This window comes from Harpia harpyja, chromosome 12, assembly GCF_026419915.1.
Source record: "Harpia harpyja isolate bHarHar1 chromosome 12, bHarHar1 primary haplotype, whole genome shotgun sequence".
Lineage (NCBI taxonomy): Eukaryota > Metazoa > Chordata > Aves > Accipitriformes > Accipitridae > Harpia > Harpia harpyja.
Genome location: NC_068951.1, coordinates 2,887,983 through 2,915,944, shown reverse-complemented (window position 1 = coordinate 2,915,944; position 27,962 = coordinate 2,887,983). Strand labels below are relative to the sequence as shown.

General features: G+C 48.7%; 1 protein-coding gene across 1 annotated transcript; it reads left to right on the top strand.

Annotated features, from left to right (window-relative positions):
- The first annotated feature begins 69 nt into the window (after positions 1–69).
- Positions 70–27,708, top strand: DHRS11 (dehydrogenase/reductase 11). The gene is made up of 7 exons (XM_052803351.1): positions 70–246; positions 15,224–15,433; positions 21,488–21,582; positions 22,042–22,171; positions 22,834–22,926; positions 23,584–23,649; positions 24,661–27,708. Exons 1-7 carry the CDS (start codon positions 115–117, stop codon positions 24,700–24,702), a joined length of 768 nt encoding a protein of 255 aa, XP_052659311.1. The 5' UTR covers positions 70–114; the 3' UTR covers positions 24,703–27,708.
- The last annotated feature ends 254 nt before the right edge of the window (positions 27,709–27,962 follow it).

Here is a 27,962-nt window from a genome sequence, read left to right as displayed (position 1 = left end):
ACCGTCGGCGCGGAGGCGTGTCCGGAGGCGTGTCTAGCGGGTAGGGGGCGTGTCCGTGGGCGCGGGCGGGCGGCGCATTGTGCGCGGCGGCGGCGGCGGGGCCGGGCCGGGGCCATGGAGCGCTGGACCGGGCGCGTCGCGCTGGTTACCGGCGCCTCCGTGGGCATCGGCGCGGCCGTGGCGCGGGCTCTGGTGCAGCACGGCATGAAGGTGGTGGGGTGCGCTCGTAGCGTCGACAAGATCGAGGTACCGGGGTTGGGGCCGGGCCCGCGGGCTGCGTGAGGCGGCGGCGGGCCGGGCCGGGTGCCGCCGGTCGGTTCAGCCCCGCTCCGGGCGGTGACCGGTGACCGGAGCCTCCCCGGGTTGTGCCGGGACCGGTTCCCTCCGGGGTCCCACCGCCGCTCGCAGGTCGGTCCCCGCCTCCGTGAGGGCCGGGCTGCCGGCCCGGTTCTCGGCCCCCTGCTACGGGGAAGAGCCGGCTCCGGCTGGTGCCTGGGGGCTTCCCCGGGTGGGCGCCTTCACTGGGGGCCCTGTGGGGTTTTTCCCGGCTCGGAGGAGCAGGGACGGTCAGTTGGAAGTTGCTCGAGGAGCAGATTCAGTTTTGGGGCGGTTTGGTTTTGGGTTTTTTTTTGTTGGCTTTTTTTTTTGGAGCTTCCTCTTATCGAGGTTTAAAATAGCATCTGGGTGCCTGGCCCTGCGGTGGGCTGTGGGTCTTGGCTGCGAAACGTCTAAGGGCATGTTAAACCCCGCTCGCTTTCCAATGTCTGAACGCTGGCCTTCAGGAGTTGGGACCCTTTTATGAGTTAAGGTTAAAAGAGGGTTTCGGTCCTTAACGTGCTGTTTACCCCTAGGACGAGCATCTCTAGAGCTAAGTCAAAAACCTCATGACCTTGGCTTAAAAATAAAGATGCTTAAAAGAAATAGTTTCTGTGGGTTCCTTTTTTGTAGTTGGATGCATTTGTAGGCTTTACCTCGCAACGGCACGAGCTAAAGCCTAGTTACTTTTCAAGAAGTTTCTTCTGAGGGAGGAAAAAAGTTACAGTCAGACAGCTTAAAGGTTGTCATCTTGGTTGTTTGGTGCCTGCCGAGCCAAAGGAGATTTATACGAACATCCAGTGTTTGTATTTCCTTAGCAAAGGTGATAAGGACTCCCTATGTTGACCACACCAAGAATAAATTGTCTGAAAAAATCATGGAAAACAAGGCTTGACGTTGCTGGCGTTGCTGAGAAGTGGGGTTAAAGAAAGAAATGCTCGGAAGAAACAAAACTTTTTCCGTTCTTCATCGTGAATCAGAAGGACACCTCTTGCAGAGAGAAAATACACCCGCGTGACTTAGTTAACTGTCCTTTGGGGCTTGCTTCTAACTTTGGACTTCCCGACATTTTGATACTGCGGTTTACAGGGAAAGCTGAGCTCTCCAAAGGCTTTCCCACGTGTGGCTGATGGTGTTTAATGTACTTCCATAGCCTGGCTTCATGAGGCTGTTGTAGCCTCACGGTACCTGGTAAAGGATGCTGTAAAGGATGCCGTTGTTTCACATTCCTCTCCAAAAAACGACAGAAAAGCCATTTCCAATATTGTCCGTTCTTTGGATTTTCTTTTGAAATCTTTTGATTTTATTTGGCAAAGAAAATCAGTGGAACTTATGTTTTCCTTCAGTGCTACAGAGGAGTTTCCTTCCTTTCTAAAGCCTGAAAGCCTTTCTTTCTGAAACTTTTCTGGCTAAAATACAGTATGGATTTAAGAAAGAGCAGTCTTTTAAAGGCTTTGCCTTTTTATTTGCATCCGGAGAAAACGCAATTGTGTTTTATATAGGTGATATATGGGCTTGTGTGGTATGCACATGTACTGAGCAATGCTGACTGTCTTCCAAGTCTCTTGTTACTGTCGTGTTTCAAAAACTTGTGTTCAACCCCACAGCTAATGTTTGTCCCTGCTTCGTTCTTTGTCCTGTCCTCTCTAAGGGCTGAATTGTGTTTGCATGGTCATTTGTTTTGGTAGGTGTCTGGACTGTGTTTTGCTCCGTTGCTATTCTGGTTTTATTTATTGTGAAGCATGTTTCTGTAAAGAGGAAGAAAATCCCAGAGGTGCTGCTCGCTTGGGGAAGGGAAGGTGGTGAAGCACAAGGTGGTCCAGGGTCGCTCCGGGAACAGGTCCATCACCTTGGGCTGGCTGCCAGGGATGCTTGTGTCGGCACAGATGAGGCTTCTTACCGACTCCTGCCATGCCTTCAGAGCAGAGTTGTTTATGATAACTAAGCTTTCCTCCAGGAGCTTCACTTTGTGGTTTTTTCCTTTAAAAAAAAAAGGAGGAAGATGTTCAGGCTTCAGACTATTGAGCTCATACTGGGACTTGGGACTTTGGACGTGGCTGTAAGAAGCCATCTCAAGGAGCAGACGTTGGCATTGCTTGCAGGGATGACCGTGCTGCAGCTGGCATGGTGGGTGATGAAGCCAGACCCCGTTTCAGGAGCTGCCGGTGGGGCTCCTGCCTGCTGGAGGGGCTTCGGATGCTCCGGGTAGTAGGAAGGCAACAGGAAGGTCCGTGCCGTCAGCGCTCTGCGAGCATGTCATTACCTTGATTAGTTATTGTATAACCAGATCTATCCACAAAATACACTCATCTGTTATCTCCGGCTGCTGATTTTCCAAGGCATTGTTGGTCGGGAGCCGGAGGACGGCATCCTTGCAGGAAGCCAGGGTGGGGGTTCGAAGGATGCGCTAATTCGGGGAGAGCGGCTCACACGTAAAGGGCAGGATGGGGAAAGCGGTGCTGATGTTCAGGGCTGGGGCGCAGTGACGGAGGGACGAAAGGAGAGAAATACGAAGGAGCTGAAGGCTTGGTGTTGTCACATGTGAATAAAGGAGAGGTTAGAGCATCACAGCCATAACTGCTGCAGGACAAATCTTGTTGCTGTATACAATTGAATAATTCGCTCAATACCACTGTGGATAATGGTGTATGGGGGAGTGAACCCCCAAAATAAATCAAGGCAGCTTGAAATGGAAAGAGTGCAAACAGTATAGTTTAAACCCAGGAATACAGTACTCATTTTGTAGCACATAAGCATACGTTTTCATTAATGCTATGCACTAGTCATCCATTTTAAGGTAAAGTGGCTGGAACCACTCTGTATGGTAGTTTTATAACCTACTGTAAACTGGTGACTGAAAGAGTATGTTGTCTTGTGGGGAATTTAACTCGGGCAATAAATGCTGTGTCAAGATTTCTTAATCTCTTGGAAAATCAGATAAGGGCTTGAGGCAAGATAATGAAGGAATTGCAAAGTTGCGGTTTTGGTATTAAACCTGTGTCACGACTCCAGTGCTCTTTATTTGACTTTTGAAATAAAAATGTTAATGGCTTACAAAACCTGCAAGAGTATCTTTTTTTTTCTTTTTCTTTTTTTCCATCCACTGGCTCTGTAGAAAAGCCACGCGCTCACCTTGCCTTGAGTTAGTGCTCCGGCTGACTTTGGTGGTATCGTTTCAAAATTGGATTTGATTTTTCTTTTGTCTCATCTTCATACGTGCAGGTATGGCAAACACAGGCTCTGGCGGCTGGGTTTCCCCTCTGTAATCGTATCTAGCCCTTTAAACCAGCGTTGACCCTCCTGCAGTCCTTGCTTGTAAGCAGCCTTGCGTTCCCCACTCGTGCCACTTTTGTGAGTGGAGACTCTTCGTGTGGGTCATCCAACAGTAACTTTAATAGTCAGACTTTGAGGAATAAAATATAATTAAAATGGCTTTATTTTACTTTTGCATGCCAGGAGGTACTAACAGCTGTCATAGACATTTTGGCATGTGCTCTTGCTGAGTGTTTTCTGCTGTTCACATACCTACACGTGTTCCAAGTCAGGAGCGAGCGTAAGTGCCGTAATGAATTAGCCAAGAGTTTTTAGCAGCCTGTAAGACTGGTCTTTGGTGGAAACTGCTCCCTATTAGGTGATTACGTTCACAGGGACCCCTCGCTGATCACTTGGGTCTCCAGCCTGCGAGAAGACTTGCTGTGATTTAATGACTTGCCACAGCTTAGCTGGTATGCAATAGCACGTTAAGCCACAGTCGCTCCATCGCACAAAAGGCAGAGTATCTCTTATTGCTTTTGATGACTTCGCTACAAGGCTCTTCAACTTTCTTCTTCCTGATGTTTTCCAGAAATTTGTATTTCGTGTCTGACTTCTTGCAGCAGCACAAAAAAGGGAAAGAGTTTCCCCATGCACGGGACAAAATGTTTCCCCCCTGGCTGGCAAACCATTCTCTGGTCTTTTTTTCAGCATGATGGATAAGTTTTGTCTTGCAGTGTTCTTCCCCTGGGGTGGGGGAAGACTTGGGAGGGTTTGTGGTAAATGTCGGGTCTGGCTCGGAGGCATGGTAAAGGCATCGAGGTACTCCAGTGCTTTTCTTTTGGAGCACAGGAAGGCACGAGACAGGGAGCTGTTTCCAAAGAGTTTGCAGTTGATGCTTGGTATTACACTCTTTTTTATAAAAAAGTTTAATTTAATGTATTTTTATATTTACTTCTACATTTGTAGAGAATGGCAAAAGTGCTGGCAGGAGTTCTCCCTCCAGCCCCAGTGTCAGAGCACTGGATCCGTGCAGGCATTGTGGTTGTGTGACCAGGGCCATTGCCGATGGGAGAAACTGTGGTCGGGGCAGTCCCACCTGCTTCAGGTCAGGCAGCACCTCATGCTGCTGCACTCAGTTTTGCTAGAAATCTTCCAGCACCTCGTTCATTGCTTTGATACCTTGCTGTAGGGTAGCCAGCGGCATCGGTCACTTATTTTGTGATTTTTTTTTTTTCAAATTTTGTTTTTTTCCAGCGCCTTCCAAGTGTTGTTAATTCATCACTTGGAAAAGACTCATCCGGAGAGGTGCGGGAAGTCAGACAGCACCTGCAGTCCTTCATATCACTGCTGGAAATAGCTGAGCTGGCGGGGTTATGGCATCGGGTTGGAGCGTACGGAGCTGTGTGACTCCAGCGTGCCGGCCCTGGGCTCCCAGTCTGCGATGGGAATGCCTTGGGTCCGCTGCAGGCCAAATTACAAAGCATCCGGCTGCTCCCAGGAGACCGGTGAGCATCCCCTGAAGCAGCGGGACCTGGCTGCTCTGCCAGAGGGGCAGGATGTTGGTGGGGGAACCCGCTGCCCTCCCAGAGCAGCGAGGCTGTGTCGCAGGGAGATTGGGGCCCTTCGGCAATGGCTTGCTTCTAGGTGTTGGAGAGATTTAATCATGGATGTCGTGTTCTAAAAAAAATATTTTTTTTTCTTTGTTGGGGTTCGGAGAGCGAGCTGTGCAGGAAGCAATAAATGTGGTTTAAAATACAAGGTTTAACCAATTAATTCTAATGCATTTGTGACAGTTATTGATCAAAGGTAACATTTATAACCAGGGACTGCATTGTCAAGGTTAGATCTTGCTCAAGAAATAGCCTTTGATAAGCTGAGCTATTGATTGCAGATTCGAGCAGTCCAATCTCTGAAGAGGCTAGTGCTCTCTTCGTCAAGCAGCGCTGTGCTGGTGTGGGAGGAGGAAGAAGTAGCCAAGCCTTCCACCTGGGAGCTGAGCACCCTGAGTAGCCGTTTGCGGGCTGGCTTATCACTTCCACCGATCGCTGCCCTGGCCGTAAGGTACAAGGGAGGCTCTCGACCCCTTCGGTGCTCCAAGGCGATTAATTAACGGCTAAATTGTTTCATAGTACCTGAATGTGGAATTTAATGACATCGCGTGCAAATCATGTCGATGGCTTGGAAGTCAACTGGTTAAAATTTTGGCCTCCCCCTGTGAGTGTCTGTCGGGGAGGGGGGGGTCGAGCTGTGGATGTCCCTGCAGTGCTGGGTGTCCATGGCGGGGTCTGTCCCTCTGCCCTACAGCTGGGGCTGGGTCTCACGGGGCGTTCCCGAAAACACAGGTTTCACCCTTTGTGCCCACACTGTCTTAATTTTGTACCTTAACAGCAACAGGCTCGTGGCTGAACGCAAGAGGCATGAATTTTGGTGCCTGGCTCCCATCCGTCCGGCAGCCTGGCTGAGGCCGCCTGCTCCCGTCCTCCCCGTGCCGAAGGTGGGTGAGCCGCTGTCCTCAAACATTCGTCGTGGACCTCGTCGCTCCCCATCTCCTCTTTCCCTGGACCCCTTGCTCTCCCAGCATGCAGGCTGCAGAGCTGCTGGGCTGTGTGGTAGCCCAATGAATTACTTTTTAAGGCAGGAGGAGCAGCTCCAGGCAGGATAATCCCAAGGCACGGTCTCCATGTAGATGAATGACCTTCAGCATCTCCTTGGCCTCTGGAAGGGCTTGTTTTGTGTTTTGCGAAGGCCTTGCCTCAGGGATGGTGGGTACTCAAGGCCTCTGAGGTGCTTTTATTGCCGTTTGTCCCTGACCAGATCCTTTCCTGATAAATACGACAGAGATCCCCTAATTGCTGTCCTGAGCAGTGGGAAAAAATGCTTTGCTGGCCTGATGGTTTTCCTCAGCCTTGAAGCTCAGGAGGCACGTGGGGGGAAGGGTTGCTTTTAAACCAGGTTGGATTCATCCTCCTTCCCCCAAAACGTGCTTTAAAAACATCTTATTGCAGCAGCCCCCCCTTACCTGCTTCTCTTCTGCTCCCTTTGGCTTTGCAATAGAGCAGCGATACTGGGGTATGTGGTGCTTGCAGCCCTAAAAATAAGTAATAACTGAGCCTTTCCTGGGATTTTGGAGGTGTGGTGGGGTGCTTGTTCTGCCTCTGCCTTGCTGTGTAACAAGGCAGATCAGATAGCTGTCTTGTGCCTCAGTTTCCCTGTGTAAAACCTGGCAGCTGCTGCCCTGGGGAGGTGGGAAGGCTGTACAGGAGCAGTGTTCAGACATGGAGGGGGCTTTCTGGCCTGTGTTTCGGGTTTATGGAAAGTGTCCCAGGGCAGGGAGGTCTGGATGCAGCCGGCACAGTGTTGGGGAATAAATATGATGGTGGTTTTCCTCGGGCTTGTTAATAGTTTAAGCTCTGCAGAAAGTAGCAGCTGTGCTAAAGTCGAGCTTTAACCCTCGCTCCTGCCAGTGTCCATGTGGGAAGTGTTAATGGTAATTTCCTGGCTCTCAATATCATTATTTTGCCTTGCTCAGTCCTGGGTGGGTTTGCACCCACCCTGGTTCTATAGGGTAAAATGGGACCAGGGTGCTGCGGGAGCAGAGGACCTGCGGTCTTACTCCTTCAGCCAGACTTTTCTCCCTGTTAGGCTCGTGCAGATCAGCTGCAGCTCTGTTTAGCTTAACTGGGGATTAGCATTGGCATAGATGTGAGCGGCGCTGAGCCCGCTGTGTCCGGTGGCGTTGGCGTTGGTACAGATGTTTAATCGTGGCACCTGCAGCTGTGCGGCGATGGAAATGGGTAATCCCTGCTGTCGCTGCTGCTTGCTCCGACCACGGCTGGGCTGGGGCGTGTGGGAGCCTTCGTCGCGCTTGTCCGTGGGCCGTAAATCTGGGGTGTATTAAAATTCAGGACTTGTCACCTGAATTTTGGTACTGGGGAGCATTAGGAGCTGGTGGCGGAAGGCCCGCTCCTCTCCTAGTGTGTGTTAATCTGTCTTTTCAGAAGAAGATTTGTTGAGGATTACACGGGTGCAGGATGGGAGCCGATGAGACAGAGATGTGTCAGGACCGTGGCTCTCGCCCTGCCCTCACAGCAGGAACGCTTGCTGCTGTGTGGATGGCACTGGGGGAGAATGGGAAAACACCCGGCTCCGTGAGCTTTGGAGAAAAGCCAGGGCTGCGCTGCGGGGTGTTGAGAGGGGAAAAGGCCGATCTCGTGGTCTGACGGCGAGGACCTGCTGTTCTGGTACGGCTGTTTCGGTGACAGCGGCGGGTGCTTTGCAGATGGCCATGCTGACAGGCGTGTTGTGTCGCAGCGAGGTGTAGGGCTTGGCCAAGCTCTGGGAGCCCAGCGGCCGCAGTCGATGCTCAAGTTTTCCTGGGCCCCCGAGCAAGGAGCTCAGAGCTCACTGGTGGGTTATCATCTGCTTCTGCTTTGTCTCACAGGTGGGGATGCTGGGGCTGGGAAGGGGGAAAGCCTCCCGGTGAGCTTGTGACAGAGCTGGGAATGAGGCCTGGCTGTCCTCGGGAGTGCTTCTGAGTCTCACCCACAAGGTACAGTGATATACTCCATTACAACATATGTTCTTCAGGGTGGGCATGTGCTGATGGTTTCCATGGACCTCAGATCACACCCTAGATCTTTAGGGTATCGCTAGGCATCTCAGACCTTCACTGCTGCAAGATTAGGTGGAGTTTGATTTAATTAAATAAATAAATTTTTTTCGACTTCCTAAGCATAGTGGAGGTGTGCTCGCCTATGGTGGAGATGACACAGAAGGCATGTGCCGTGATCCGAGGGTGTCAGGCTGAAGCTCAGGCTCGGCTCTGCCCTCTGAGTGGTGTGTTTGCAGGTTGCCTTGGAAATCTGCGCTCGAATGGGCAGCGATCCAGCCTGCGACACGTGGACCTGCGTCGTGTCTGCTGTGTGCAGGCACTTGGGTGTCTTGGAGCTACGTGGTCTTTGAACCCCGCTTGCGAAGGCAGCCAAGGGCTGGTGGAGGACTGCAGGTGGCTGCAATACAGCAGCTTCAGTCTTAGTAATATTGAGTACTGGGGTTCTTTGAGGAAGGAAAGCATTTACGTGCCTGGCTGCGTGGGAACCTGCTTTATGCGTGTTGGAGCTGAAGAGCAGGCAGGCACCTATGATGCTTGTTTTAGGATAGTCATACCTCAGAATAAGCAAGAGATATTGCTCTAATGAGCTGTCATCGTAGGAGCAGCGTATTTCCTCCTCCCCCACGCCAGCCTGTAGCAACGTGATCTAGGCAAGCAGTAAAAAAAAAAAAAAGTGCCTTCAGCTTTGACGTAAGGAGCGATTGTTTGAATGCCTTAAGGTAGCAGGGACGTTCAGGGCAGCGTAAATGGGGCGATTTGGCTCGCGTGTATGACACTGGAAATTTAAAAATAAGTGAGCTAGGAAAACATAGTCTTGGATGTTTAACTACTGAAAATGTGCAGGGAGCAGAGAGGGCTTGGAAAAAAGCAGTGTGAGTCTGGAGCAGTCTGGGAGGACAATTACCAGTACTGGGAAGACACAACTGCTCAACCAGACCCCTGTTTAGCAGGGAAGTCTGGCTTCAGTGCCTGGGATGAAACCAGCTGAGTGGCTTCCTTGAGCCACGCTGCACCCACGGGCAGGAGATGGGCAGGAGATACTTTTGGCCCCTACGGAGCCTGTGGGACGGGTTTGCTGGGTGAAGGGCAGGTACCGTATTGATGTTCAGTGTCCAGAGCCTGGGTAGCATCCAGGAGACATCCCAGAGAGCTGATGCCGGGGGTGTACCAAGATGTAACTTTGCATGGTCTCTGGTGGGTATGGTGAATCGTGGCAGCTCCACGGGCATGAGGATCCTGGCAGGAGGGAGGGCTGCCGTGCCGTGCCATGCTGCCCTGACGGTGACCATGGTCACAACTATCTGGCTGGGACTATTACCCCTTAGATGCCTCTCCGCAGTCTGCTTCTTGCTACTGGAAGTTGATAAACAGCAAAGAGGTCCAAGAGGTTCCGCAGGGTTTTATTCCCTTCTCTTCCACGACATGAGATCTGATTTTTCTGGGTTATTTATTATATAAGTACTGATTTTGTATGCCACCTCTGAGTCTTTGCAAGGACTGTAAAATCAGTATGTTTAGGATGATACAGGGGGAAAAAAAACACATACAGGGACTTAAATTTTGTCCAAGTTTTGATTGCTTTTTCCTCTGCCTGTGCTGAGAGGTGGGTGGGTTTCTGGAGCAGTGTGAAAGATTCAGACTGCTCTAGGAAGGGGCTCAATGTGATTATCTTCATTTTACAGATAGGGGAACAGCTCTGAATCTTGCCCATAGTCGCAGAGCACACTATGGAAATAAACCCCAGTCGAGTGCTTTATTCACTATATATCTCTTCCTCTATTATGCTGTTGCACTGGTATTAAATCTTAATTAAAAGAAGCTTCAAAGTTGCCAATCAGTAAAAATGAAAGGATTTGTAAGCCCCCAGTTTTCTTTCACAACTGTGTTGCTCTTCGTTAGGATTTTTCTCCTTCATTTCCTTTAGACAGCAAAAGTAATTGGGGTGACTTTGGTTTCTTTCCAGTTGGTTTCTTGGTACAGCCTTGTATTTAAGCATAAGCAAAATCAGTAGGATGCAAGTACCTGTGATGAATGGCAGGTCAGATTAAAAATTACCTAATGGTTTCTTCTGGCTTTAATCTCTCTGAACTAAATGTGTCTGAAGTTAATAGGATGGTTTGCCAAATAAAGCCCTACGTGACTCTTTTCTTTTTTTCCTCCCCTTAAGAGTCCCCTTAAATGTTTATATCAATTAGTTTTGTAAAACCATTTTACCAAGACTGAATCTAAATGCATGGCACTGTGCCCTTTACAAGTGTCGTAGCCACAAAGAGCATTAACCCCTTCTTGGGAGAACTGATGTATTCTTAACATACAGAAAATGTCCCATAAATGTGAGGCATCCTCTTAGATCTCTAAAAGCAGACAACTAAATAGTACATAGTAAGCATCATGACCAGGTATTCTTCTTTGTCTTTCTTACATGTAGGTAGGTGTTAGGTGGTTTTTTTCATTTGCTCATGCATTCATCCAACACTGCTGGAAGCTGAAATAAATCACGGTGATGTCAGTGGAAAAACTGGTGTCTAAGCAAGAGGCACATCGCAGCCTGCATATCTAGTGCATACTGCCGTATTGGCTTGCTATATCACATGAGTAGTTTAGATGCCCTTTGTGGAAAGCTAGTCTTCCATGGGTATTGCAGAACTTGCCGGGTACTGTGTTCATGCCGGGTAGCGTATCAGAATTACAGGGGCGAGGGCTTGCATCCGTGGCAGTGGATGGCTCTAGGTTAAACATTTTAATGCATAGGGTATCTGTTTCTTATTTATGTTGCATTATGCCAGTTTGTACCAGTAGCTATAGTGCCTGGCTGTCCGTTTCCAAGCATCCAGTGGTAACAGTGTGGTATAGAGATGCTCAGGTCTTGTTTCAAAGCTCCATCCCCAGCTGCTGGAGGTGCACTGGCCCTCGTCTGTATTGGTGTTGCGTTACGTGGTCACTCTCAAGTTGCTAATGAAACCTGGAAAACCAACTTTTTTCTTCCCCCTCCCCCCCCTTGAGCGTGTGGTGTGCTTAAAGTGGAATGAGCATTAATTGAGTGACTTAATGGATGCTCTGAAAAAATATTGCAAGCTCCCTAATTCAGAGAGTTCCTTTACATAAGTCTTCTCTTGCAAACTTGCCTGCAGTTGATGTTTCTTTGAAGAGCCTGTGATGACTCTTTATCTGTAGATGGTTGAAGCACGTTCAGCTCCGCCTGGATGTCAGTGGTGTTCAGCACTTCATTTTCAAAGAGAATTTGTTAACACAAGTGTAGCCTGAGAGATGAAAGGATCTGTGTTGAGTCTCGTTTGAGGCGGCGAGACGCCAGACAGGAAAAGAAGGATCTTGAGAGATATTTGATTTCTCTGGTCAGTTGTGGCAGAGAAGTCTTTCTCTGAGTGAGAAAGAGCTTTCTCTTGGTGTACCTAAGACATAAGCTACGGAGATTGCCTGGGAAAACAGGATGGACAACTCTACCACAATAGCCACTGCTGTCCAGAGCACTCCTTGTTTCATCTCCTCCTTCATCTGGGTTGCTGTGCTGCAGCCCGTGGTGTTTAGACCCCGTCTGCCTCCATCGAGGAGCTGTACTGAACAGTGAAAGGTTTCACCGAGTAGTGAAAAGTGACAGCTGAACGTGGAAATGGTGATATTAAACACAGCATTTCCCTCTGGGCTGTAGATGAGCTTGTCTGTCCTTTCCCGTCCATGCTTGATGGGCCCTGCTTTCTTCCAGCCAGCTCTCCTGGCATGAGTCCTCTTTTGGGACATTTGTCCCAATCCCTTGTGCTTGTGTGTCTCATCTTTTAAAATCATTGGCGTTGCTTGATTCAAGTTCAGCAGGGCTGAGTTCAGCTGGACCAGTTCCTGCCATGAACTGTAAGCTTTCCTCCCCGCAGCTCTGGGATGCACCATGATGCTCAGCCTCCGGTTGCAATGGGTGCCCTGTTTTTCCTTTCTGAGTGTGATTATGCTAACTTTGAAAGGCAGCACCCTGCTTTACTAGTGACGAGCACTGACGCCAGCAGTGAAAATTGAAGGCACCACTGGAAAGATAACTCAACCTAGCTCTCGTTCAAGCAAACTAAACACAGCCTGGCAATTTCAGGAGGTGCCAGGACACTAGCCCTCTTCCAAGAGCAAATTAAGACCGTACTTCTGGCCATAACATGGTGAACTAGGAAGAAAAAGTGCCAGACGTGAGCTGTGGTACTTTACGAGCAAATACTGAATGGGATGGATCCCTTAGTGGAGTGCTCGAGTTTGGCAGTCGGATAGAGAGAGCTCTGAAGCTGTCACCTTGGTGCCAGGTTATGAAAAATGTGGTTGAGGGCTCCTTGCCCATTTTTGTCTCCTGTATCTTTGCAGGAAGAAGGCCCCATCTCTGGAGTGGTTTAGCACCTTCCAGCAGCCCTTCATACTGCTTTTAATTTTTAAATGCTGCTCTTGCAGATTTTTCTCCCAACTGTTTTCTCAAGTGGGTACTCTGATCTTTAAAAAGTATATATTTTTCTACTATTATCAGCACATAATCAACAAGATTGCATGTATAGCAAAGTGAAACCAGCCCCGGGAGGGTACAGAGAGGTACGATTCAGTCCCAGGTGCACCTTTGTTCTCTGTCAGGCAGAAATATTGTCTAGCTCAGCCCAAGCAGAGCTCTCCAGAGAGCGTGATGCTGTTGGGATGTATTGATCTCTGGGCTGAACTCAGCATGTCTGTCCCCTTCTTGCTTGGTGCTGTGAGAGCAATAATAATAATTCTTATGTTACTGCAATGCCTTGATTGAAGCGGTACCCAGAAAGGAGAGCGGCTTCTGGACCAGACCCTTAGACCGGGGCTGGTTTCGGCTTGTGGTCTGTGAAAGCTGTGGATTGCTGTGAAAGGCAAATCAGAAAAGCTTAAACTTGCTGTTCAGGGACTTGGCCCACCTCTGCGGTGGTCTTATGTATGGAGAAAGATTGAAAATCATTTACTGAACACAGCCACTCGCCCCAGAGTAATTAAAATTAATGTGCTTGGGGCACAGAGAGGGGTTTGGAGGTCCTGGCTTGTCTGTCCCTCTCCCAGTGAGGATGCTCAGCCCTGCTCTGTGTAAAACTTGGCTAAGAGAAAGTTGGTCACCGAAAAAGCCACTGACAAAGAGCACACTTTATGATTTGGAGTTGGGAGCCAATTCACATCTTCAGGTGGATTTTTTTTTGCCTTTTTGGACTTTGTGGCATCTAACCAAGTTGCCAGCCTTCCTTGTTCCCAAGGCACGTGGCTGTCCTGTGTTGTGCTGGCTGGGGAGCAAAAAGCTGATTCTAACAAAACTTCAGGGACCAGGACCTGCAGGTTTCCTGGGCATGCTGGCATCTGATCTGTGGGATGGCATGCATTGGAGGCCAGCTGGATGGGAGCTGGGCCCGTGCTTTGGTTTGGCATTCGCCAGGTCCTGTGGTGTCTGTGAATTAATGCAGCCCCACAAGCTCTCCTGCCAGCCTGTGCCGGGGGAGCAGGTGCCATGCTGTCTCTGATTTTTTTTTTTTTTTCCTTCTCTTTCCACTTTCCCTTATGTTCCATGTTTTTTTCCTTTGGTCTAATGTTTGTTTCAGAATTTGGACATCAGGCTGGCTGACGAACTCTGCGAATGTCACCAATGTTGGGTGTTTTGGGGGGCAAGTCTGCCTCTGCAGCAGCCTCCAAAAGGCCATCTCTGCTAAATGAAAGGGGCAGGGGACCCCGGGGCTTGCTAGCTTCCCCTGGGAGAAAGACACCTTTGACGCTCTGGTTTGTCACTCCCGCTTTTATGAGAGCGAGCGTGTCTAAGGCCAGTGTGGCTCTCCAGGCTCTTCCCCGTGTCGGTACACATGGTGGGGCTGGTTTCAGCATCTGCCTTCTCCAAAATGTGGCAATTTCTCCATGCATCCTCCTGGAGGGCCAGGAGGGGGGTGGGCCAGTCTGGGAGGTGATGCTGTACCTCAGAGCAAGCAAAAAAAAAAGTCAACATCCCTCTGGTGTGAGCCATCCCAGTGGTGTTTCGGGTGCTTCTGGGTACCGTGGCTGGTGCCCCAGCTTCCCTGCATCCTTGTTTCTGGCCGAGGCTGGGTAAGCTCCAGGGCAGGCACTCTGCTCCGAGCTCAGCTGGGGCTGGGCTGTTCCACAGCCACCTTCATGTGCAATCACCGTCCAGCGTCCTCCGCTTCCAGCCAGGCAACTCCTGTGCTGGGCCTCGCTCCTCTTTTTGTAAACGGCTGTGAATTGCAGTCCTTGGTATGCAGGGAGGAGCCGGGAGGAGTGGGAAAGCTGCCTCTGGCAGGAGGAGAGCTTTATTGTACCCGCTGAAATGTCACGTTGGTGAAACCGCCGCGGGCAATGGTGTTCGAGTGATTTGGTGGACGTTTGTAGCCAGAGTCCATCTCTCTGCAGAAACCAGACATCACGTGGCTCTCGCCTCGCGCTGGAAGCTGTCACTGTCGCTAATATGACACATCAGAAATGAGATGCTGCTTCTCATTAGCATCGGGGGTAAAGGGCATCCTCCAGAGGATTTGGCGCGGTGGCTGCTGCATCATTAACGCAGGCGGCCAGCAGCAGCTCTTGGCCTTTCATTTGCTTTATATCATCTAGTCTGATAAAAGATCTGGATGCTTGGAATAATTGTTGGTAATGGCTAACGAGGAATTGTCAGGCATGCGATTGCCACATCTTTTATCCGCGCAGCAGTGTGGCAGACTTGCAGCCTGGTGCCACGGCAGTATATATTTGTATTTTGCCAACACCTGCTCACCTCAACCTGCATTGCCTGGGGTGATGGACGAGCATGGAGTGTGTCCTCAAGTTTAATAACTTAAAGGCCAAAGCGCTCAGACTCTCATGTATATCGATATTTCTTTTTTCTTAATTAGCATTTACAATTATTCTTCCCTAGTGCCTGCTTTTAAGACAGGCTCACCGGGAAGCCTGCCGTGTTTTGTTAGCCCTGGGGTGTGTTTTTAAGCAAATGGCTGGATAAGCTACTCCATGAGGAGAGGAGGCCAATGGCTGTTTTATTCCTTCTTTTCTATTCCCTAGAAATTGGCAGCTGAATGCCAGAGCGCCGGCTATCCGGGGACCCTTATCCCATACAAATGCGATCTCTCCAACGAAGAGGAGATCCTGTCGATGTTCTCCGCCATCAAGACCCTTCATCAAGGAGTTGATGTCTGCATCAACAACGCGGGGCTGGCTCGCCCGGAGCCCCTGCTCTCAGGGAAAACGGAGGGCTGGCGGACAATGATAGACGTGAGTAGTGCCACTGGGAGAGCGGGAACTGTGCTAGATTTTTATTTCTTCTGGTCACCAGCAGCGTTGTCCCCATCTACTTATTTTACATGTGCAGAGCTGAGGACCTGCTTCCCATCTGGCTCTGACACGGCCTGGGTTTGCTGATTGGGAAGTGGAAAGACATCATGCACTGCTGAGCCTCATGCCTTCAGCTTGGAGTATGAAAACACTCAATACCTTCAGCAGTGTTTTTTCCTTTAGCTCAATGGCTTTCTAAAGGGTGATGAGCCTCACTTTTTTTTTTTTTCTTCAGTAAAATAGGAAATTGAATGCCAAGCACTGGCTTTTGTAGCTAATCCTGTTAGTTGTAGCAGTGCGTTGTAAAATGGGCAGATTCTTTTTAGCTTAAAAAGCTGTAATGCTTTTTGTCTTTATAGCTTAATTTTCTGCCCATAATCTGGTTAGAGCTGGATATGAGTGAGGCAATTTCATATGCTGAACTGGGAGTTTGTGCAAATGGTCCATGCCATTTACTAGCAGCGCTTCTCCCTGGGTCTTGCTGTCCTGAGGTGCTGCTGTGCATCTTTTTGGGACTTCACCATCTTTTGTCATTATGTGATGGCCCTTTTCTGCACATAGCAGTGGCAGCCACAGCTCTGGGACCCCAGGCCAGTTTGCGTGCCCTGACAACAGCCCTTTTGTACTGGCCTTCCTGCAGCTCTGGCCGGTGAGATGCTGAAACAGGAGCTTTTCACGAAGGTGATTTTCCCCTCCTGTACTTTTGCGCGTGAAAGCGTTATCTTCATAGGAACAGGAGTCAAACTCATGGCTTTGAGTAAGTCTTGTAGCACCTCCAGCAGCTATGGGAGCTTGTTCTAGTGAAGGAAAAGACATGTCTATTTGAAAAGCTGCTCGAAGCTGTAGGCTTGGGGCCTCTACGTCTGACAGCGGACTCAGACGGGATCTGTGGGCTCCTGTGGCAGCTGGTGTCTGTTCATCCAGCAGTAGTTTCAGGGACTGTGTAAAGCAAAGCAGAGAGGCACATCGAGGCCTCAGACTCCTGCTGCCAGGGCAAGGACTGCCGTATCCTGGCTAATTAAGTTCTTGTTAGGATTTTGGCCGGTCTGCTGGCTGCTGTGACTGCAGCCAAAGCGAGCTCAGCTCAGCTTTGTCTGCCCAGCCGGGCTTTTGTGGGTTGCCCAGCCTGGGTCACTGCACAGCCGCATCTTCCCGTCCCTGGTTGCCATGGAGTCTTTAAAGAAAATTAAGTGAAGTGTAGCTGAGGCTGAGCTGGTATAAAGCAGGGCACTTCCCAGCGTTGTCTCGCTGCAAGCCTGGCCCTGTGGGTCGCCTGCGCCTTGTAAACTCCTTGTCCTGGTCACTGTGATCGCATCTTGTGTGGATGCCTCTGTGGATGCTGCGTGTCCCTCGTGCTCGTTTGTCTTTGTTCTTCTGACCTTTTGTTCTTTGTAGGGTGGGCAGGCGGGGGGGACACGCATGGCTTTTGCCAGCTGACGGCCCTTCCCCTCTCTGTGCTCCTTTCCCTGGCTGCTCAGCTGGGAGTGCTCTCTTTATCTCACCTTCTGCCACTTTTAGGGAGAAAGATTTTGGAACAGGGATTGTCCTGTGTGAAACACTCCAGTGTTGGTATTCACGGTGGCTCAAAGTTTGGGAGCCTGTGGCATCCCCCTCCTTGCGGGTGCTGCTGTGTGCACCCTTTGGAGCTGCTTCGGGGTGACAGATGGGGTGGGAGGAGAGGCAAGGTGGTGGCTCTACAAGAGCAGCATTAGGAAACCAGGCTGGGGACATGTTTTATTCCCAGAGGTGATCTGTATGGCTATATCTGCTGTCATTGCTTGGCAAAAATGCTGTTGCAGCACTAGGAACAGACCTGAGACACACCCAAGCTTTCTTCCTATACTGGCAGATTTTTTTCCTCTGACCAGCTTCCCAGCAGCTGGTGGGTTTGCTCTTGACTTGTGTGTAATTGAATAACACTTGTACCTTTAATGCAAAGGTGAAGACCTGGGACACTGTAGAGCCAAGCGCTTCACCCACCTCAGCCTAGGCAGCCTGACAAGCCTGGGCTTTGCTTTTTAGCCTGCTGGGAAGCGGTAGAAATAGCTCAGAGTTTTTCCTTTTGCTGTGTGCCCCCGTTTTGTGGCAGCAACCTCCCTGCTTGGGAATCTCGCTCTCCAAGCATGCCGTGGCTGTGCAAGCACCGGCGTGGCAGTGAGGTTTGAGGAGGGATCTGCAGTGACAGCTCTCCCTGCTGTGGCACGCCAGCCCCAGGGAAACACTCGCCAGGCCTATTTCTCCTACATGCTCTCAAGCTCTCGGAGGGTCAGGACGGGGGAAGGTTGCCAGCACCTTTCATGGGCCACTGGGCTTTGCAGAGCTGAGCGGGAGCAGGGAGGCTTCTTCCAAAGGTCGCTTGGAGAAAGGTGTTGGAGAGCAGCACCGTTTGAGATGCTGTTGGAGAGTTTCAGTGTACTTCTGGGCTGCAAGACAGGAAAAGTTTCTAAACAGCCATCGATCTATTGATTTAGGAGGCATTAGGGCCTTAAATTAAAGGCATTTTTTTCTTTTTGGTAAATTGATTTTTGTTTCCATGCATTTTTTATGAGCTTTGAGGCTCTGTCTCCTTCCAGGCTCCCCTCTCAGTATACCTATTCCATAAAATTTCTTGCTATACATCTAACAGTTGAAATCATGTTATCATTTACTTATTCCTCTTATTTTTTAATGTTCCAGTTCCTTATTGTCTGGTATTTATTCCCAAGGGGGGAGCTGCTTCTCCCTGGGCTGCAGGAGTCGTATGTTAGGAATTGTGTCTCCGTTGCTTTACAGCAGCGCAGAGCCCAGCGTTGCCAGCCAGTAAATTTGGTGTGTATGCAGGAGGGAGTGTGTTATCACAGGCAGGTTCTAAGCCCATCATCTTTTGGTTCACAGCTTCCCCCCTTTTCTCTCTATTTGTTTGTGAGGTTGTGCTTGACATGAGGCTGGAGCAAAGTCCTCCAGCCGTCCCTGATCCAAGCGGGAGTAGCCGGGGCTGGGTGCTGTGTACACACTGACTCCAGGCTCTGGGATTTGAACAGCTCCTTCATGTTTTACCTACTGACCTTTACAGCCAGGAATTCAAGCTGAACTTTCCATTTGCACTGTTCAGGGCACAAAGGACTGCAACACACATCCTCTCCCTCCTCTAGACACTAAATGGGTTTGATTCTTCTTGGCATTATTCATTGACCAGCAAGGCTCTGTTCTTCTTGCTTTTATATACCATCTGTGCAGAGATATGTTTTTCGTAACCTGCGTTTTTATATACGCTTAGGAGCTGGGATACTCATTTTGATGCCTTAGAAAAGGCTGATTCTGGGAAGTGAAATGCTCAGTGCTTCCAGGAACAGGATCTTTTATGTTCTCCCAACCTGGCAATTGGAACTCATTAATTACTAGAAAATGTGCCTTCATTGTTTCTGTTGCATTAGCACACACACGCGGCAGTCACAGACCTGCTGCCTTGTGCAGCATGCTGTGCAAAGGCAGAGCGCAGATGTGTTGGCCATCTTTGCTAAGGGACCTTTGAACCTTTTGTTCTTAAAATAGGAATGAGGCTGAAAAATGTCTTGCGTGGATATTCGTTAACAACAGCCTTTAGATTGTTTCTCAAAGCGATACAGCCCTAAGCCTTGCTCATTTTCCAGGCACATTTTTAGGTTCCCGAGTGCCTGTTCCGTGTTTTGAAATGGGATTTCACCCAAAAATCCTGTGGGTGCTCTCGGGAAAAGGCAGCGAGGCAATCCCAGCTCAGTTGCCTTCCAGCCAGTTGTTTTGTTGTACCACGGTGTCTTACTGTACAGGCTCTGGACTTTCCCATGTGGCTGTTGATTAGTATCTTGCTTTGCCAGTAGTTGTCAAAATGTTGTAATTCTACCCACGCAAGGAAGCATTGCTCAGCATGAATCACAGTGTTGGAGCTGGCGCTCAGGCTTTAGGCTGATGTTACCCTCTAGTGGCCTGCGGAGATGGAGTAGAATCAGGGAGCGACTGCACTGAAGATGTGGTGCCTGGTGGGTTCAGGGCGTCTTGGGGCAGGGAGGAAAGCAGGGATGTTGCTCGTCATGAAGGCTTTTTATACTAAAAGTTGCCCGTATCCATATCTGAAAGGACTGGCTCCTCACTTGGTTAGTGTATCAGACTGGAGTGGGTTACTCCTGCTTTCCTTGACCACCTTACTGTAAAATCCAGAAGCCTTCCATGCCCTGCCTGCTCTGTGCTTTGCTCCAGTGCTGAGGTGCTGCTTCTGCTGACATATCTGCTAACTTTCTTCCTTGCACAGCCAAGGTAAATCTTCAACCTGGTGCCAGGGAATTATCTCTGTAGTTCCAGGTATGATCACTGAGATATCTGGCAGTGACTGTGTGCTCAACCAAAGGGCACTTGGATGAGGATGATGACTCAACTTGTTGTGTTGCCTGGGTACCCCAAGATCAGATAAGCATGCTATTTATCTATCGCCAAGACAAAAACTCACAAGCATGGCCTCTAGTAATGAATAGGAAATAACGACCGAGACAAAAGCAGTGACCGAAGATCCTTCAGCTGACCCCGCTTGTCCTTTGTGTGCTGCTCAGTAATTACATCTCCCAAATCCATCCCTTTCTGCCTCTTACTTTCTGGTCTCCAAACTAATGTTCCTCTCTTGCATGTCCTTTTGTGCTAGCAAGTCATAGTTAGCCTGCCCCATTCTTGTTTATAAGTTTCACAGCAATGATAGATAGCCAGCCCTCTCATGTATCCTTTGCTCGCTGTCCACATGGCCTTGTTCCTGCTGCTCCTCCCATTTATAGTTGCACCTGACTTCTGATTCATCAGAAATTTAGTTCTTCCTGAATATTTAGTTGACAGTGGTGTTTTTAGACCTGTCTGGCCTGCTCATTTAGTTAGCAAAGTGACATGCCATTAGGTAGGACACCTGGCAGTGTGTCTTGCCTTGAAACGGTGTTACATCCTTTCTAGAGGGCTTCAGCGGACACCTTCTACCATTCAGCCACTTTTCCAAGTCTAAACCACTATAAACTTGAGCAGTTAGCACTGCTGCTGAGACAGCTTGCTCATCAGTCTTGCACACACCTCTGGGTGCTTTGTATTCCAGCTGGGGGAATTTCCATATCTCTGTCTTCCTGGAAACTTTGACTCTGTGTTTTATGGTCAGCAAATGCTCAAGGCATCTGCACATTAACGATGGCACATTGCAGAGGTGATATGACTGAGTTTAACCAAGCAACAGCGTGCTGGGCAGTGCTGGTCCAAAGAACAAGAGCCTGGAAAGCTCTGGATCCTGTGCTAAAGGACTGGATAAGTTGCCATGTCCTTTCTTCCTTGGCTTATCCAGTTAGGGCTGAGGAAAATGTCAGCGGACAGGGTGACAGACTGGTGGCTTTCGTATCTGCGGGGTTACTTACCCGCTCTGGCCTTCCCCATGGCACAATGTGATCTTTGGCTTCATTTGTGCACGGGAGGCTCTTTGCTGGCTGTGTGGTTTGCGGTGCCTCTGAGTGCCTGGCACTCTGACAGGCAATATCTGGGGATTTCCTCGTTAACTAACTGACCTAATTACCTGCTGTTAGTGTCCTATCAGCTGCCCAAACACCAGTGTGCTCAGTGCTGTACAAAATAAACAACTTTGTCTCCTGGACAGAGTGCTGACTGTGGGGAAGTGGGTTCGTTCTCCCTTACATTGCACTCTACCCTCACACTTGCCCGTAAAACAATTAAGTCCATTAATTTCTGGCAGAGGCCAAGGCTGTCTCACAAAACTGGGTATCTGTGCCTCCCCTGCCCAAACCCCTTGTGACTGCAGCCCTGAGCTTGGTCGCAGTGTGATGCGTGGTGTGCAGCAGGCGTGCAGTGTGCGTATGTGCATTTCCCTCTGTTGGCGTTTGCAGGAATTGCTGTGGGTCGGGGACTGGAACCTGCATCCGCAGCTTCAGGTGTGCGGGGGGGCAAGTCAAAGGGTGCCAGGCAGGGCTGCTGGTCTTAGTTGCTTCTTCTTTTCTCTTCCCTCAGGTCAATGTGATGGCTGTGAGCATCTGCACCCGAGAGGCCTACCAGTCCATGAAAGAGAGAAACATCGATGATGGGCATATTATTAACATTAACAGGTATGCAGGGGGGAATGTGGGATCAGCCACGTAGGCCTCCTCCTCCCCACCTTGCAGTGAGGATTTAAGCAGTGGTGCTTTGACCTTGGAGTGGGCTGATGGTGCCCAAGAAGGGGTTTTCCAAGGATTGCAATGGTTGATTTTCAAACCACTGTTTTTTAACCTCTGCTGGTCTAAATGCAAGAAAGACTGAACCAGGGAGAAAAGGATAATGCCAACCACTTGCAATGGTGTAGGGCTGAAGATTGAAAGTTCTTGACCAGCTCCAGAAAACAGCTGTGTCGAGAGGAACCTCTGGTGGTGTGCGTTTCCTGCAGGAGAGGAGAATTCCTCACATAGCCACCATCTCAGTGTCTCTTTCTGTGTTCGTTACGGTGGTTTGAATATCCTGTTGGTTCCTTCTCGGGACTCTGCTTGCTCCCCCGCCTCTCAGCACTTTCCTTTCTGCTCTCTTGTCAGCATGAATGGCCACAGCGTCGTGCCACAGTCGGTGGTGCATTTTTACAGTGCCACCAAGTATGCAGTTACAGCCCTCACGGAGGGGCTGAGGCAAGAACTCAGAGAAGCAAAGACTCATATACGAGCTACAGTGAGTACTGTGGGCTCTCTTCTGCTGTCCTGCTTTTGTGGGTGGTAGAGAGCTGGCAGGCTTTATGGGGCAGAGGTTTTCCCTTTGGAAAACAGGCAAGGAAATGCAAAAATAGTGCTCAGCACACTGGGAACATTCAAGTCCTGTGGCCAACTGTCCCTGGCCACCTCTCTTTCCCAGGCAGAGAGAGACAGGTGCAGAAGGCATGGCAGCAATGAGCTGTGTCAGGGAATAAACTTTTTGGGTGCACAAAGTGGGCAGTTCCTTGTTGGGGAGCGAGGGAGGCTCATGACAGCAGAGGGAGGCAGTCAGCTGGGCTGTTTGCTCTCATTCAGGACTTGAATCTCAGAAGTGAGGTGTCCAGACATTAATTTGTATTGCAAGCTTTTCCATCATTTTCTCTGCTTCTCTGTCCCTTTGGGACATGAAGAGGGAAGTACCCATCAGCAGTTTCCCAGAGGTACCTGCCACAACAGTCATTAAGGCAAAGTCTGCTGTCTTAAACTATTCCCCTAGAAAAAGGGTGGAGAGGGAGAACAATAGAAAGGGGACTGGGGTTTTTTTGGCTTTTTCAGTGCTAAAAAGTTTTCTCTCCTTTTCTTTTATTCTTTTATTGAAGGAGAATTACAAATCCTATTAGGATGTGCTCTGCTTTTTTCCAGTGTATATCTCCAGGACTGGTGGAAACAGGATTTGCTTTTAAACTTCATGATAATGACCCTGAGAGAGCTGCTGCAACCTATGAGAGCATTCGGGTAGGATATGGAGAAATGGAGACAGAGGGAAGTGGCTCTGATTATAGTTTTAACACTCTCTCCTGGCTAGTAGCACAAGGAACTAGTTCTGCAGAGTGCCCAGTGCTTTCCAGGATGTAATCAGCATCCCCAAAGTCTCAGCACTCAAACCTGATTTTGCACTGTTACTTACACACTATGTAGATTTTTCATTCAGGTTCAGTTTCCCACTCCCTATATTTTTCCTTTTATTCTGATGTTCCTGTAAATAAATATCAGTCAGCTTTGGCATTTGGCAGGCTATGACTTCTTTATTGAAGAGAAGATATATAAGCAAACATGCCTACACAAGGAGAAATGTGAGAGCATGTTGTCTTGCAGGTGGCTAGCACAAGATTTCTTGTGCTTTTCTGGGAATTTTTGATAAGGATGGCAATGCCTGACCTGGCAGAATTACTGTGCCAGTAATAAGATTATTCACAGCAAATGGAGAACTATCAGCACCAGACATGGCCTTTGTTAAATTTTTAATGGATTCTTTTTTTCCTGCTTGCTTGCATCTTTCTGACATGCCCCAGTGACACTGTCGAAACTCATTATTGATGGCTAGGAAAGGAGCAATCTTGTGGTTAACTTTGAGGTGCCCTTTGACTGAGAATCTCTTTCCTGTCTTTCCAGTGTCTCAAAGCTGAAGATATGGCTAACGCTGTCATATATGTCCTCAGTGCCCCACCTCATGTACAGGTAGGCTGTTGTTGGGTTGGAGGACTGCTGTGGGTGGCTGAAGGCAGAGTGGGTAATTGCTGCCCTGACATTTGCTAATCAGCATTGCGGCCGCTGTGTCAGGTGTGTGCTTAGCAGAGCCTGGGCTGGGGATTAGCAGTGATCACGTTTGTTTACACTTCCCTTATGGCAGCTATAGGATTGCGCTGCTTGGGCTGCTCACAGCCCTGCGGATCCAGCAAAGGCTGCTCTGACCCCGGAGAAGGACTGTGCGAGGCAGGGGGAACAGGAGGGATATGGGCATGTTTTGCTCTTTTTTTGGATGGTGCCGTCTGAGACTTGCTGACAGTCTTGCAGCTGGGTCGGGTTCTGCCAACTGCCGGATAACATGTTGGGCCTGATCCTGCCAAGTGCTGTGCACCTCCCCAAGGGTGGTGTGAGGTGCTTATGCTGCCAGTGGGACTTCCCTCCTGTGAAACAAGAAATAAGTGACCAGCTCTGAGCTGGAGCCAGGAGGAGGCAGAAGCAGTGTCCAAGTTTAGTATATGCAACCTAAAAGTTCCTGTTGCAAAAGCAAACTTTGATCATGAGGGGTTTAGCAGCCCCCTGAGTGAACTCTGTGCCTCTGCAGCAAGATGTGGCCGTCTTGACATCGGATCAGTAGTGATAGCTGGCCTTCTTGTCTTAAGAGGATAAAAAGTCCTGCCCGTGGCCGATCAAGCAGTGCTTCTGCTTGACCCGCTGTGAGCAGGACCAAACTAAAGACTTGAACCATGAGAGTTTATGTATAATCAGTGTCATCTTGCACTCTTTTCTGTGCATGTTTGTGCTTTTATTCCTTCCGCTAAAGGCAGAGCAGTCACATTCACCTTAATTTATTTCTAATATCTCGGTTAAGCAGGCTCATTTCTGGTCACGGAAACTTTCTTCATGTGCAGCTTGCCATTGTAATGGTGCAGCATGGAAGTGCCCAGTGTAGGATTTAAAATGGACTTCAGTGCTCCAGTAAAATCCTGTGTTGGTCTCTTCTAGATTGGAGATATACAGATGAGGCCCACGGAGCAGATATCATAGCAAATGAAGAGGACCGTGAGCAGCACCGTGTATCCACTCCACTTCAAACCCTCTGGCAATTTAGGGTTTTGTCGGCTGGCTAGCAACATTTTAATCAAGTACCAAGGATCACGTTTGAAGAATTCTTTTTCTCTCCCTCTCTCTGAGCTGGTGCTGGTGCTGAGCCAGTTTAAAAAGAAATAGTAGTGGGTCTCTTTCTCCCCCACTCCTTTCTGAAACTGCTTAAGAGTAAAATGTATTTGAAAATAATGCAGGGAAGTGGTTTGTGGAAGATTGTTGTCTCCAGGCTGGTTTATTCTTCCTTTTGCTTTCTTTTCAAGGTTTGTTTGATCTTATTTGCTGATGCTGTGTCTGGACATAGGTGAAGTGGCACAAAATGTCTGCCAGCTTCAGTGTGCTTAGGGTTTGAGATTTTCAGTGGATGTCATGCATGAATCCATCTAAATTTTGGGTTTATTTTCATCACATTGATTACTGATGGTAATGATGCATGTGATATTTTCTACTTCTTTTATACTCCACTGCCCTAAACCCAGTGTACAATCTCACCCACCTCCCCAAACCCTCCTTTCCCGTTCACATGAATTATGCCTGCCAAGTTTGAGGAAGTATAAATGTGTGTGCTTGCTATTTCTCTTTCTTTCTAGGTAGGTAGGTAAATAGTTGGAGGAAAAGTACCTGTACTTCTGCAGGTTAGAATGATCATCTAAGTGGCATAGTTACAGTAAGAGTGAGTTGTTTGGTATTTTTAATAAAAACTAAATGTGTGCTGTCTTGTGATCACCTCTATCCTTGGTATCATCTCCCAGCACTCTTGATGTTTTTGTATGTGATATTTGCATGCATTGACACTTTTCTGGAAATATTGATCGGTCTTAGAAAGATGTATGGTGCTGTTTAAATGCTGGTGCTGATGAGTTGGAAATGTTGAAAGTTTGTTTATATGCAGAGATACAAACTCGGAGAGAGAGAGAGTGAAATGAACCATGCCGAAGCTGTCCAAAATGAAAAGATATTAGTAGGGGCATTTGCCTATGAAGCAGCAGGTAAAAGGTCTGGTTCAGATCTCATACTAGTTCTACGCTGGTGCAGCCCCATTGTTTTGCTCTGGATTTATTCTAACTTGAGGGAGAAGAGAATCAGCCTCAAAGCTGATACAAGCAGAGCTGGAGACGACTTGAGTCTTAACTCTTGCAGTGTGGCAGAAACACATCTGTGTGTAGTCTCTGCTGCAGAGCTATGGAGCTGTTAAAGTATATGTTGCCTTAAGATTGCAGACTCGCTCCTGCTGCACTCTGGACTTTCTGTAGTGTTTCTACAGAACCACTAAAACGTTGGTTTAGGTGGAGTAGGTATGGTCAGTTGATTGGAGCAGAGGATTGGGAGCCAGAGAAACTTGGGTTGGATTGTTTTGCTTACACCAGTATAGCTCTGTGGGAGTTCATCTGTGTTACACCACCATAAGGGAGACCAGCATTGGGCCGCTACATCATGAGTTTCAACTCCCTGTAAAGCCTTGGGCAAGTCACTTTACCTCTCTGCCTCAGTTTCCCCATCTGTAAAATGGGGATAATAATACTTACCTACCTCACAGGGGTGTTGTGAGGACTCACAAACTTTTGTAAAGCACTTTGAATATGAGAAGCGCTATGTAAGTGCTGAGTGTTGATATGAAGTATTATTATTAATTAAATCTTGTGATACATAGAATTCCTTGTGCCAAAGGTGAGCTACTGTGGAAGGATACAAGGAGAAAACTGGTAAAATGTTCCTTTGTAACGGCAAAACAAATGCAATTTGCCCCTTTTTTTCCTCTTTATAAATACATGCTCATGGTGTGTTCTGTCCATTCCTCATCGGTCACCAGTTTCTACTGGCAAGTACACATAGCCTCATCTCTGGATTTGGCTTTCTAACTTACTGTGAGTGACGTTCATGGCCTGTGATGCAGTCTCGCACCACTGTAATGCACTGCCCTCTTCCACCTTGCTGAGGTGGTGGCTTTGGGTGGGTTCTTTGCACAGAGCTGGGTTTCACCCCCAGCGTTGGGTTAGATAGTGTCCCGCAAGGAGCGGCCAGTCCAGGTCTGCACGCAGCCAGCGATCCTCACTGCAGCAGAGAGCCTGCGCCAGCTGGAAAAGCTCTTCAGTCTCCGTGCCACCGCGATCCTCAATTCGGAGGCACTTGGCTAAGGAAGGTTCAGGCACTACTGTGCTTTTTTATAACATCCCTGTGATGTTCAGCTAGACTCGATATGAAAACTCCCAGTGTTTTCCATAGGGTTTCTTTTGCAGGAGCCTGTTGAAATTCAGCAGATTCGCTGTGCAGTGTGTGCCATCTTTTTAAAGAGGAGATGGTTGCACTAGGAGTTGGAGGCCAAAAAAACAAGTTGAGAAATGAGGAACTTCTGAGCAGAAAAAATATGAGCAGGGATGTGGGTACCACTGGTGAAACGTCTGAATTGGTGGCTGCAACTGTTACGAAGTTAAGCAGATGTTGAAATGCGTGGCTGAGGAGGGACCTAACTTAGCTTTCTGCTCTGCAAAAGGAGGCCTCAGAAAGAATTGCTTAAAATGTAAGGCCTTGAAAAAGGGCCAGTCTGGGTAGTTGCTCCCTGCAAGTACAACCTGGCTGACCTGCAGCCCTGGAAGGTTGGGTTTTTCTTCCCCAAGAACATTTGTAACATTTGCAAGTCTATAAAATAACCTTGAAATGATATCCAGTATATTTTTCCATTTCAAATGTGTTTTTAGGGGATAATTCCTGCTGCCCGTTAACTTCCCACGTGAAGCGCGGCCTGTGGAGAGGTTTGTTGCGGGTTGTTTGGCCGCTCTGCCTTGTGTAACCTGGTGGCACCCTGAGCCACCTTCCTGGGATGAGATGGGATTGGCAGCACGACTCTGAGGCATTTAAAAACCCCGAACAGGAGGGTGAACTGTGTAATTTATCAGTAGGTTTCTAATTGTGAACTGTAAAATAAAGAATAAAAAGAGAGGCACACTGTGGTTCTTTTGTTGTGTGTATGGTAGTTTTTGTGTTAAAACATACCATCCTTTTCACTGTTCACAGCTAAACCTTTCTTTTGTGAAGAGTTCAAACAGAAGTGTGTGGTTTTGGTTCTTTGTGAGAAAAACTGTAACTGCTTTCTAGAGCAGAATAGCATCCAGTTGTTTCACGGATAACCTGTGGAGGTTGGACTCGCCTGTCCTTGTTCAAATGAAGCCGCACTCCACGGGGGTTCGCTGAAATCCCCAGGTAGG